General features: G+C 47.8%; 1 protein-coding gene across 1 annotated transcript in view; it reads left to right on the top strand.

The window, feature by feature from the left end:
• Nucleotides 1-11,994, top strand: part of ABCA12 (ATP binding cassette subfamily A member 12) — an 84,322-nt gene extending 72,328 nt beyond the window's left edge. Inside the window, exons 43-54 of the mRNA XM_071562074.1 lie at nucleotides 763-878; nucleotides 1,471-1,630; nucleotides 2,892-3,160; nucleotides 3,769-3,979; nucleotides 5,907-6,016; nucleotides 6,595-6,739; nucleotides 6,866-7,000; nucleotides 8,348-8,451; nucleotides 8,732-8,824; nucleotides 9,290-9,395; nucleotides 10,056-10,193; nucleotides 11,378-11,994. Coding sequence (XP_071418175.1) covers nucleotides 763-878; nucleotides 1,471-1,630; nucleotides 2,892-3,160; nucleotides 3,769-3,979; nucleotides 5,907-6,016; nucleotides 6,595-6,739; nucleotides 6,866-7,000; nucleotides 8,348-8,451; nucleotides 8,732-8,824; nucleotides 9,290-9,395; nucleotides 10,056-10,193; nucleotides 11,378-11,497 — 1,707 coding nt within the window. The 3' untranslated portion in view covers nucleotides 11,498-11,994. The remainder of the gene's footprint in view (nucleotides 1-762; nucleotides 879-1,470; nucleotides 1,631-2,891; nucleotides 3,161-3,768; nucleotides 3,980-5,906; nucleotides 6,017-6,594; nucleotides 6,740-6,865; nucleotides 7,001-8,347; nucleotides 8,452-8,731; nucleotides 8,825-9,289; nucleotides 9,396-10,055; nucleotides 10,194-11,377) is intronic.
• Nucleotides 11,995-12,600: the final 606 nt, after the last annotated feature.

The following is a 12,600-nucleotide window of genomic DNA, read 5'->3' as shown; positions in this document are numbered from 1 at the left end:
GCCAAAACCTCTGGGTGTTCTGGTAACACCAACACACACCAACTGTGCAGAGACCAAAGTACTTCAAACTGCCTGTGTGGAGGGGGCTGGTGGTTAATCAGCAGCACGAGGAGGGGCTGGAGAGGCATCCAAAGGTAGTGTGGCTGCAGCCTGGCTTGGCAGCACAGCAGGGAGGATGGAGCAGGCCTGTGCCTGCCTCCCTGATCCAGGCACTTGCTCCAGCACTGCATATTTGTAAATCAGCCTGTGGAAAATTCCCTGCAGGCCTTGCACAATCAGGATTCAGCCGCCTGAAACTAATCCAGCGCTCTCGGCAACTTGATATTTCTCAGTGAATCCCTGCCAGTAAATTCTGCTAAATCCCAAAGCTGGGGAAGAGAGGAACCTCTCAAGGCAGGCATTTGGTAGGTCTGTGGCTTGACTCAACTTTATAAAGACTAGATTTACAGGGCACAATGAAGTGGTCTGACTGCAAGGCTAACAGAAAACCCAAGGGGGTGTTTTTCATTCACAGCCTTTTTTTACGGTACTTTCTGCCCACAGTCCTCAACACTGAGGCTTTGCCTATTCAAAGTGGCTTTGTGGGAATTCATTTGCAAGCCTGTGGAGGACCAAGACCCCACCTGTGTTTGGTTTCCCTTAGGAAGCCCAAGCTGCACTCGTGGGACCAGATTCAGTCCTGGCTTTGTTGTTTCTGCATTGTTCTAGGAAAGTGTTTAAGAACTGTTGTCCCAGTAACATCTTTTTAATATCATTTTGCAGGTACTTTTTATGATCCCTATTGGACTCTCAGTAGGAGTTATTTCAGCCTTCCAGATCCCAGCTTTCTGCAACAACAGTAACTTGCTAGCAGTATTTCTTCTGCTCTTACTGTTTGGGTAAGTGTGGAGCTTAAGTCGTTTAAGTATCCCTGCACAGAGTGAGGAGCTGGGTGTTGCAGGCTGCTGTAGTTTGAGGTCCAAGGGGGCAATATGTGGGCTTTTTAATTTGATGTGCACTTTACAAACCGTGACAAGTTGCTCCTTCCAGGAGCAGGGAGGTGAACCACTGTTGTCATGCTTGTTTTATTCAAAGCAAACCCTGTGTGAGGATATGAAAATATTCAAGGTCCCAGTGACAGTCTGAGCTGTAAGCAGATGCTTATTGAACTATTGCAAGGTTCAACACAGAGAAGCATTTCAATATCAGAGAGCAAAATAAACAGCAGCAAAATTCAGGAAGACTTAGCCAAACTGTCTGCCTGGCTTTGAATCCTCCAGGCCTGGTGTGTTTGTTTTCAGGTGGGGATCCATATTCAGATATGTATCATAAACCTTTTCTCCAAATTCTAACAGACACAAAGGCATTTTTATTTCTTCAAACTCAAACCATTCTATGATTCTATGACATTGTCTGATGTCTTCAGTTGTTTGCATCCACAGTGACTCTTTGAGTTACTGAGGTGTTCACTGCACTGTTGGTAATTTCTAGGTATGCATCATTTTCATGGATGTACCTGCTGGCTGGGTTTTTCAAGGAAACAGGGATGGCCTTCATCGTTTATGTCTGTGTCAACTTGTTCTTTGGCATCAATACCATTATCACTCACTCGGTTGTGTTTCTGCTCTCCCAGGAAAAGGCCACGGACCAGGTAGGAGCCCTGCTGATACTAAGCCTGGGATGAAACAGCAGGAGGCTTCTTGTGGGTTCGGTAGCTTTGATCAGGTGCTTAGCAGATGGACACTAATCACAGGATTTGATGGGGTTCCCTATAGACAGGACACAGTCACATACAGATCTTGCTGGTCTGTAATCTCCATCTCCAGCAAAGATGAAAATGATGGTGACAGAGGGGAGAACACAAAAGCAGAGGTAGAAAACTGGGGATATTTTTTTCCAGCGCCCCTGGGGATGGAAGATGAAGGGCAGGAGGTGGGTGGAGGTGTTTGATAACAAGTTGTTGATGGACACTTGAAAGCGTTACTGAGTTCTTGCAGCACAAGCTGTGGGGAGTGACAACTAAATGTCACTGCCCTGAGCCTGCCATGTGCTGCATTAAGCCCAGCACCAGCTGTCTGTCATCTAGATCTGTAATGCATTCATCTTCTCCCTGCAAGGATGAAAAATGACTTAGAGATGGTGATGATTCCCTAAAGTAAAGTCTTCCCTTAAACTGAGATATCTCTGGGATAAAAGACACACCTTACCCTTAGGTTTCTTTTTTTTTTTATGGAGGGCAATTACTTTGTACAACAATAGCTGGGTTGGATTTTTCTGTCTAGCTGGACAGAGCTTATTCAGCAACCCCCTGGATTTTAGGTGTATACAATTATGATCATCTTTCATCCCTCTGTGCCCCAGTGGCAGGGAGTCAGGTTCTTTCCATGCTAATTTACTGCCTCTCCTCTTTGCTGTGTGCATTAATCCTTTCTTCTGCTAGAAATGTACCAAATCTCTTCTGTGAGACTGTGTACTGGGCTGCTTTGCCATGGATTAACTGGCAAAGCCAAATCTTGTGTTTTATGGAGATGCTTGTCCAGGGAAGATGGGTCGGACAGTGGTGCAGGGGGGCTGTGCTGTGCAGTTTTGGGGCACAGTGCAGCTCAGTGGCAGGACTCAGCTCTGCCCCACAGGTGGGTTCCAGGTGGCTGGAGCAGCAGTGAGGCACCACGCTGGGAACTGGCTGCTGTTTACTATGGGTGATCACCACCTCCGAGCTGCCTGTTGACTTTTATGACCTTGTGCCTGTGAAACGAGCTGTCTCCAGAGCTCTTTGCTCTCAATTTATCTCTGCTCTGAGACACAAGCAAATCCCAATGTAATTGTTACACTTCAGTCCCACAGTAAAACCTATGAATTTATTCCATGAATAAAAGCAGTGACTGACTGTGCTGCTCTTTGTTTTTTTCCAGGGCTTGCGTGATCTTGCTGAAAATTTAAGGCATGCATTCCTTCTGTTCCCACAATTCTGCTTTGGCTATGGCTTGATTGAACTGTCACAGGATCAGGCACTGCTGGGCTTCTTAAAAGCCTATGGAGTGGACTACCCTGACAAAACCTTTGAGCTGGACAAGACCACATCCAAGCTGCTTGCCATGTTCATCCAGGGCACCGTGTTTTTTGCCCTTCGTCTTACAGTTCATGACAGGATGATTCAGAGAGTCTGGAACAACATACTGGAGTAAGTAACATCTGGAGCCTCACAATGAAAACAGACCAAGCCAGAGCTCAGTGGTTTAATTCTGGGCTCTTGCACCATCACTGTCAATTATGAAGCCCATACATTTCCAAGACACTTTGCAAACATGGACTAAGTTTTCTCTGGCCACAGTCCCAGTAATTGGAGCATTAACTGATGGAGGTGTAGGTTACCAGGGTCCCTTGGTAGTTGTGTTGGGTGGGACTGCAGCCCTCAGCTCAGGCTCTGGGTTGGTGGGTGGATGTTCAGCTGGTTGGTAAGGGCAGCCAGTCCATTGACAGCCTGTCTTTGAATCTCCCCTGCTCCTCTGGCTTGGGCACACAGAGAGCAGTGAGAACATTCCTGTCACCTGCATTAGGTGTCCACAAGGAAAGGACCTACTCTAGCTCAACATTTGCTGAAAAAGAGGAAAAAAAAATAGAAAGAGGACTCTGGCTTTTTTAATTCCCTAAATGGACCAAATATCAGAAGAGAATAGAAACTGTCTGTGCACGCCCTGGAGCTCCCAGGAAGGCTGGGGTCTATCCCAAGCACAGAGGCTGCTGCTGTCTCTGCCTGGCAGAGGGTAAGGTCCCCTGCTCTCCCCGCAGGTTCCTGTTCGACAGAGTGCACGGCAAAGCATCTCTCCTGCCCCCCGTGGTCGAGGAGGACGGGGACGTGTGGGCGGAGAGGAGCCGGGTGGAGGCTGGCAAAGCTGACTTCGACGTGGTGCAGCTCCAGAACCTCACCAAGATCTACCACCTTCCTCACAAACGCATCGTGGCTGTGAAAAACATCAGCCTCGGGATTCCGGCTGGAGAGGTGAGCGACGGGAAAAGGCTGCGGGAGCCTTTCAGTGCCACTGTTGTCTTCTCTCCCAGTCCTTGCCACTATCCCAGCACAGCTGTGGTGGTTTGTCCTGCTCTGACCTCTTCCTTCCTTTGCCTCATTTATTGATTCTTGGGGTTACAGCAGTGATGAAAGGATCCTGGTGGATTTGGGACACCAAGTGACTGTTTGGAGGCCTTAGGAAAAGGGGAAGGAGACTGGGAATTGATAGGGCAAAATGTCTGCAGGCTGTGTTTGCACAGCATCCAACACAGCACATCTTGAGGGGGTCACAGAGGGTCACCAGCTGGTAAATGAAGACAGCACAATTCACCTGAAATTACTCACCTGAACTGTGTGGGAGATGGTGAGTCAGACCATTGTGTTTTCCCATCGGGGAAGACAAATTGCTTCAGCTGAACACACATTTTCATGAATCAGAACTTAAATTAAAGAAAAAATGGTTCTTTGGGCATGTCAGCAGTTACCTGCCTGAGAAGTGAAAAGACAGGAGCACACAATGATCCAGAGGAAAGAGAAGACCAGGTTCTACCTCAGGCTGTGCACCTGACTGGTGGGGAAGCTTGGCATTAACCCGTGGTACCTGATTTATTTTAATTGCCTGGATCCCACCAAGATGAAGGGATGCAGGTGCTGGGCAGGACAGCAGCCTCCCATGGAGACTGTGGCACTGCTCTTTCTGGCAGGATTTTGTCTAAGCTACAACTGGCACTGAGGTCTGTAATGGCCTGTCCTGCTCGGTGAGGGAGAGCAGATTTGATTTACTCTGAGCAGTGCAGTGGAGGAACAACAAAACTCTCGCGAGGTTCAGTAACAAACTTCTACTACAAACTTTAGAATATAAAGGTAGAATAAGATACTTGGCAAATTTTAAAACAATATCCAGACAGAGTAAGGCACTTCACAAACTTTAACTTGGCAAACTTGGAGAGGGCCATGTGGTCACTCTGCCATTTTGGGGCAGCCTGTGCAGTTCAGCTGCTGCTACTTCAGCAGGGCCAGAGACTCACTAAGGCCCAAGGTGCAGGGGCTGGAGCAGTGGCTGCCCCAGCTATGCAGAGCTCTCCCTGTTCCCCCTGGACTTCCCACCTTGTTGTTTGGAGCCAGTCAACCATTCCTCCAGTCTCCCACAAGGTCTCTGACTTCTGGCAAAATTCACCCTGCTGCTGGTGGGATTTGGGGCACCATTCCCCACCCATCACTGGCCCTGCACTGCAGACTGTGTCCTACATGGACCTCAGGGTGGGGAAGAACCTTTGACTGATGCTGTGCATCTGCAGTGGGCCCAGCACATGAGAACTTTCCTATCAGCTCATCTGTACTAACAAAATAAAAATAATACTAATTATCATCACAGCTGATGGCTTATGCAACACAGAACTGCATATCCCCAACCTGAGCAGTAAAACATGGATTTTAGCATGAGATACTGGAACTGCACTACAGGGAGCCAGTTTGTATCTTATTAATGTAGTGCATTACTGAGATTATTTGAAAAAATCTTGTGTCACATTAAGGTTTTACCACTGACCAGCCAAACCTCACTGACCACATTCCCACGGGTGGCTCTGTTCCTGTCAAGGGGAGGCTTTGCACAAATGAGCCAATCAGGATTCAGCCTGTCAGATGTGCTCCTGCAGAAATGCACCTCACAGGAAAAGGAGTGACTCTTCCCCATATTAAACAAATGGCCCTAATACAAGCTGCAGAATATTACCCCATAAACAACCTCCATTATAACATCACTATGTGCCAAGTTCCTCTGCCTCTCCTGCAATCCATCTTGCTCAGGGGCTGGAGCAAGCGGAGACAAGGTGCACTGAGCACTGCTCTTGGAGGAGGATTTCTGCATTACAAATACAACACACTTACATTTCATCTTCTCTTTCCCACAACCCAGTGCTTTGGCTTGCTTGGAGTGAACGGAGCTGGAAAGACGACAATCTTTAAGATGCTGACAGGTGATATCGGAGCATCCAGTGGAAGGCTGAGGGTCCAGGATCACTCTGGGTATGGAGGATTTCTGGGGAGGCATGCAAGCAAATCAACCTGAGAGCAGTTTTTTAAGCCTGGGTGGCAAAGGAAAAGAAATTTGAAAGCCTGAAACAAAATAAAACATTCAAAACAGAGCAAAAATAAATAAGGCAGAGAATCTATCCTTTGAATGTAGCATGGTTGTGTCCTACGGGGTTGCATTTTGCTGCTGTGCCTCTGCTGTTCTCAGAGGTGTTTCTTCATTCTTTGCAAATGGGATCAGGCTCAGATCCTCGTCAGTGTGATCCCACTCCTGAGCTGGACCTGGAGAGCAGTAGTACCCTCCTCCAGGTGTGCTCTGGCAGGTGTAAGCGTGGTGGCTGCTGTGCTGTCTGAGGCGCTGCAGTAACTGGAGAGCAGCCTACTAGACATGCAGCCTTTGCAGACCTGAGGGCCTGAAAGCTGCAGATCTGCAGCTTCATAATAACATTTTCCTGCAAGGGATGGAAAAGGAAGTAGGAAGTTGGAGAAAGGGTTTTTCTCATTCCTGTTTGATTCCAGAGTGCAGTGGCAGTTTAGTGCATGTCCAGTGACTTGCCAACTTCCTCGCACAGGTCCTTGAATGACATTAGTGAGGCACACTGGTCACTCTTTGGCTACTGTCCTCAAGAAGATGCCTTGGATGACTTGCTGACGGTGGAGGAGCACATGTATTACTATGCTAGACTGCATGGCATCCCAGAGAGGGACATCAAGGGGGTGAGTAACACTGGGGCTTCACTTGCAGCATTTGTCATTATTGAGAGCCTGTACATTAGTCTTTCAGTAGATGTGTGTGTGGTAATTCATGCCTGGACATGTGGAAACAGTTCTCTTGCTCCATAGGTTGTCCTTCAGCTTCTCCACCGGCTGAATCTGATGGCCTACAGGGACAGAGTCACCTCCATGTGCAGTTACGGCACCAACAGAAAGTTGTCAACTGCTCTGGCTCTGATTGGGAATCCATCGATTCTGCTCCTGGTGAGAAATGGGGCCTTGCTGGGGGAAGGAGGAGCAGGTCTTTGGGCTGGCAGGGACACACTGACAGGGTATCAAAACCTCGTCAGGCACAGCTTACAGGGCACTCCCCACATGGCTGTACTTGGCCTGACAACATAAGCATCACTGGAAAGGTAGGAGCCAGCAAGCACTCAAATATTCTTTGAGGGCATAAGGGTGTGGTGACTCTGCCACTTTCTCTGGTAGCATCTTTCAGAGGTCAAAAATAGATCCTGTATTTGCCAATTAAACCCTCCTTGCTCCCAACTCTATCTTGGTTGGTTTTTTTTATTGACTGACCTGCACAGTCTCGCAACAAAAGTCCATCCAGACCTGTAGGAGAGCAAAGGAGCAACTTCCCTCAGGATTAGAACATAAAACTATTTTTCTAGGTTTGCCTTTCCCTTTTGTCTTTCGCTTTGAACTTTCCAGTTCTGCCATGAGCTATGCCCTTGACCCTTTTGTGCAGTTTTCCCACTTGCTGTGTATTTGCTGTAAGCAGAGCTCTGTGAGCAGGATTCCTGATATTAAGTCTGATACCTGGTGGACATAAATCGCTCCCACCCAACTTGTACCAAGCCCAGCAGTGCTGCCTTTTACTCCTGACCACACACTGGTGCTCTTGCTGCTTTTGTGAGATAAAAAATCTGAATAAAAACAGACAGTGGGGAAATCCCCTCTGTACTGCCTGCTGCCTGAACCCAAGCAGGTTTATTTCTGCCTTTTGTAAGCTGTTGTCCTCAACAACAGCAGCTTGTCAGTCAAAGACTGGCTGACAATTTCATCAGCAGTGCGTAAGACAGGAGATGATATATCCTCTGTCATCTCTCACTTGCTGTCTCTCTAAGTGGAGAAATGCAGCACGTGCTTCACCAGCACAAGAATGAGGCACAATGTGTGGGACCCAAGTGCCTGTTGCTGTCCCCAAGCCTGAGGTGGTGGCTGTGGGGGTTGGTGTTTCAAACACCAGTATAAGAAGCACAGAGGGGGTTGATCCAAGGTGGAGTTGTCACAGCCCATCAGTTCCTCGAGTCCAGCAGAGGCTGTGAGTTTCTCCAATCACCAGCAGAGTTGTGCAGCTCCACAGGGCAGTGAGAATGGGGGGCTTAGTCAAGCTCATCTGCTCCTGCTTGAAGGAGGTGTAGGATATCTCAGTCAAATCCATAATGGAGATGAGGATAATCCTTGTCGCAGCTCTGTACCAGTGTAAGCTCTGCTGTGCATCCTTACAGCAAACACAACGCTGAGGATGAACCTAGAAACAGCACAAGTGCTGGGGAGATGGGATTTTGAGTGCAAATTTGCATTCAGTCCTGTGTTTCCCAACAGGATGAGCCGAGCTCTGGAATGGATCCGAATGCTAAACGCCACCTTTGGAAAATCATCAGTGAGGAAGTGCAGAACAAGTGCTCAGTGATACTCACGTCCCACAGGTAGGGCAGGGGTGGCTCTGCCCCACTTCAGGGTCGGCAGGAGGTGTGGAGAGGCCCACCCCTCATGGCCCCTGTTGGTCCTTGCACAGCTCCAGGGCACTGAGCTGTGACAGGTTTGGCACAACAGAAAGTTGTGGGGGTGTGTTGTGGCTGGATGTGGGTGCCCACAGAGGCTCACAATACTTCAGAGAAGACAAGTAATGTTCTCCATTTACTAAAACAACTGGTTTTCATACCTTCTGAGTGATGATTTATTAGAGTTTCCTGGTTGTTTTTCCAGCATGGAAGAGTGTGAAGCCCTGTGTACCAGGCTGGCTATCATGGTGAATGGGAGTTTCCAGTGCATTGGCTCTTTGCAGCACATCAAGAGCAGGTCAGTAAAAATGGACCTGTTTCACTTTTGCTGAACAGAGTGTGAATGAATTTACTGACCTACAGCTTTCAGGGCTCAGAACATGAGACCTGTGTTAACAGGGCATCAAAATAATGACATGTTCTCATTTATGTTTCCTACTGCACCTTTGAAATTCTGTGTTAACTAATGCAGTTTCTTCACTCTCACAGCCTTTCTTCCCAGAAAAAATGTGTCCTCCAAAGCAATCAAGTTCACTGCTGCAAATGTGAATTGCATATTAGAGTTGAGCTTTTATTTTATTAGTTATAACAATAGCTTGGCTTCTTATTAAGTTTCACTCCAGGTTAACAACCCTGACCCCATTCAAGCTGTACTCTGCCTGGATTAGATTTCCCTAAAGAGGCCATGCAAGCACTCTCAAAGGCTTTTCTTTATCTGTTTCTCTTTTCTACACTGGTAATTGTGATTTTCTTTCTCCTCTAGATTTGGAAGAGGATTCACTGTGAAGATGCACTTAAATAGCAACTCAGTTTGCACTGAGAAGCTGACAGAGTTCATGAGGTCACACTTTCCAAATACATGCCTGAAGGTAAGCTGGACAGATGCTTTCAGGAGAGGCCTTCAGAATCCCTCCACGTTAACCAAGAAGATCTTGCAAGATGGACATCTTGTAATGTGCTGTGCATGTAGACCTGTGCCCTCAGGGTCACACTTGTCACTGCTACCTGCTGTGTGGTCCAAGAGCTGGAGTGCTCCAGTTCCTTGGTGGCTTAAATAACATCAGCCAAGAAGCTGCAGTGATCCTGTAAGGCACCTGTTAGAGGACCCTCTGCCCTGGGAATGGTCCCACAGAAGCCTGGACTGCACGGACACCCACTTTGGCTTCAGTGGGTAATGAGCTGACTGGGAGCTTCCACTCACTGAGTACCTGTAAAACCAGAGTAACATAGTCACAAACCCCATTTGCTGTCTGTAACCCAACCTCTGCATTAACCAAAATGGCACACTTGGATCTGGAAAATGCTATGGGCCCCCTCGAGCTTCCAGCTCTGGGGCTTAGTTATCCTGTCCCAGTCACAAAACTCACAAGAACTCCCAGTGGGGAAACAGTGATCAATACCAGACAACACTGTTCAGAAGACATCCCCTGCCCCTTCGTTCTCCTACAGTCCATCAGACCTCCCACAATCCATTGGCTCTTTACAGGGAGCAGCCTCCTCACATGACCCCATCATTCCTGTCCCCACAGGACCAGCATTTCAGCATGGTGGAGTATCACGTTCCAGTCTCTGCAGGAGGGGTAGCAAATATATTTGATCTCCTGGAAGGCAGCAAAGCAGCCTTCAATATCAGGCACTTCTCCGTGAGTCAGACGACACTAGAGGAGGTAAGGAATTAAAATGTGTGACCATCCATTTAAAACTGCCAACAGGGGAGCAGACTGATGGTTACACATAATGGACTGCTGCACACAATAGACTACATTTAGAAAGGGATTTCCATCCATATTCCTCCTGGGGGTACTTTATCAGTACTACTGCCTCCAGGTACCTGTGCTGGTGCTAGGAAAATGCACGTGGAAAACTGCCTGGAGCACAAAGGATCTGTTCTTCACTCTCACTGCTGATTTCAGCAGCCCTGTGGTGTGGGTGAAGGGCAGGATTGTGTATCACCCCCAGGTTCAGGGCTAGGCTTGCCACCAGTCCTGGAAATGTGCTTAATTTCACTCTTTGAGTTGTAAGTTCATTTAGCATTACTCCAAACTTAACTTTGTGGTGAAGTCCTTTCTGTTTTCCCTTGGAAGAACACTCCCACTGGCATCAAAATCTTGTGGGAAGCGCAACAGCTGAAGGGATGCCACAAGGACTCTCCATAAGAAATCATCCTCTTGAGCATCAGCACCTGTAATCCTGGGTTTGTCCGAGAGAGGAGCAGCCCTGTAGTCCTATGGATTGTGTCACAGTGGGCTGGGGGGAGGCTCCTCAGTGTTGGTTTAATAAGGGACAGTGGTTCTGAGAGAAACGAGTGGACAAAATGCAGGAAGCCCCAAGTTTTGGGAGAGGACAGCTTGGATTTGTGAACATGCAAATGTGATTGCAGGTGGTGTTCCAGTAAGAATAGGTTCTGTATTAATTAGATACTTTTCCAAGGAAGTCCATACACCCATCTCTACACTATGCAGTTGTGTGTGCACAGGTGCCAGTTACACAGAGACAGATGGGTTTTTAAAGCAATAATGGAACTGTGTTACAGTGTGATCCAAATGAGCCTCCACGTGGGTATTACCTCGATGGTACTGCTGGAACTTGAGCTGCAGGACAATTAGGCTCCATGCAGGAATGCCTGCCTTTGCTTTCTGGGTGTCGATTCAGCAGTACAGGAACGTGCACCCATTTATTTATAATTAGCCCATAGAAGACCAACATTTGCAATTCTCAAATCCAGCATGAAGCCATCCCTGAGAATGCTCTCCAGGCTCAGTCAAATGAACAGCCATTCCCTTTTTATATTCATTCAAATTATAAATTATTTATACTGTCACAGGCTGAGTGTTTTCCTTTAAACTTCTAGGTTTTCATCAACTTTGCTAAAGATCAAGTGGATCCTGATGGAGCAGAGGCGGGTCCTGATGTGACAGTGGACAGCTCTGACACAAGCAGCCAAGCCAGCACCATAAGCTCCATCTACTGAGGGGACCCAACCACATGGGAACGTGGAACTTGGAGAACAGACCTGACAGCCCCCCGGGGTTCTTCCAGCCCTGTTTTCTATGATTCTGGGATGGTGGTGATAAACAGTCCCATTCTCTTAAAGTACTTTCTTTTTTGATATGCACTCAATTTGTAACTGGGAACATGGTAGGCATTTGAGACTGGCACTTAGTTACAAATCAGGTTGGTGTTTGACCAAGGAGCAGCCCCAGGCTGCAGAGGAAAGCCCACACTCTACTCCTTGCTCAGCAACAGACTTTCTGGGCAACCATGCCAAAGTGCCTCGGGTTTGGCAGGTTCCCCACTGGTGAAAAGGGGCTCATGGCCTTGCCCTGTCTCACAGGCGTGTTGTGAGGATGTAGGTGTTGTGTACTGAGAGTTGCAAATGCCATTGGTGGGGGCTGTCTTTGGTGGTGACATAAAGCTTATCTGTATGTTTGGGTTATGTCAGCACAAATATAATTATTTTAAAAGTTAGTGCTTCCAGTTATCTTGGTTTGTCTGTAGTTTATTCCACCTCTGTGTAACTCCTCAAGTAAGTCCTCTGGTGTCAGGCGGTTCCTGGCTCTTGGTACCCAGTGGAAGATCATTCCCCCACGAGCCCTTTTCTCCTTTGGGCTGGTGTTCAGGGCTTCTCCATTACAGCTGAGGAACGGAGCAGGGCAGCTGTGCTGGCTGAATCCTCTGACATGCAGGAGTTTGCTTCCTGAGAAGTGTTTCCATGAGCACACTAGAAGCAGCAAGCACCTCCGTTGCTCAGAAAACCTCCCCCTCCCAGCAGCTCTGCCTCTCTGTGTCCTCTCCAGTGACCTTCCTTCTCAACCCCACGTAGGGGCTGCCCCTGTGACTCCAGAGCTGTTTTCCCACATAATAAGGCATCATTATCTTCTGCTTCAAAGGCTCTGCCTGCTGGCTTTCAGTGAGTCCTCTGCCTCCCCTGGAGCAGCAGCCCCCAGCAGCTGAGTTCAGCACACACATCCTGCTTTTTCCCCCAGAATCATTAATAGAATAGTTTAATATGATTTTTATTATATGTATCAGCATAAGTCCTCAAAGATTTGTTTTGGGTCAGGGCATTGGTGT

This window comes from Pithys albifrons, chromosome 8 (assembly GCF_047495875.1).
Source record: "Pithys albifrons albifrons isolate INPA30051 chromosome 8, PitAlb_v1, whole genome shotgun sequence".
Classification (NCBI taxonomy): domain Eukaryota; kingdom Metazoa; phylum Chordata; class Aves; order Passeriformes; family Thamnophilidae; genus Pithys; species Pithys albifrons.
Note: the sequence above shows the minus strand (reverse complement) of the source record. Positions and strands in the feature narration are given on the sequence as shown.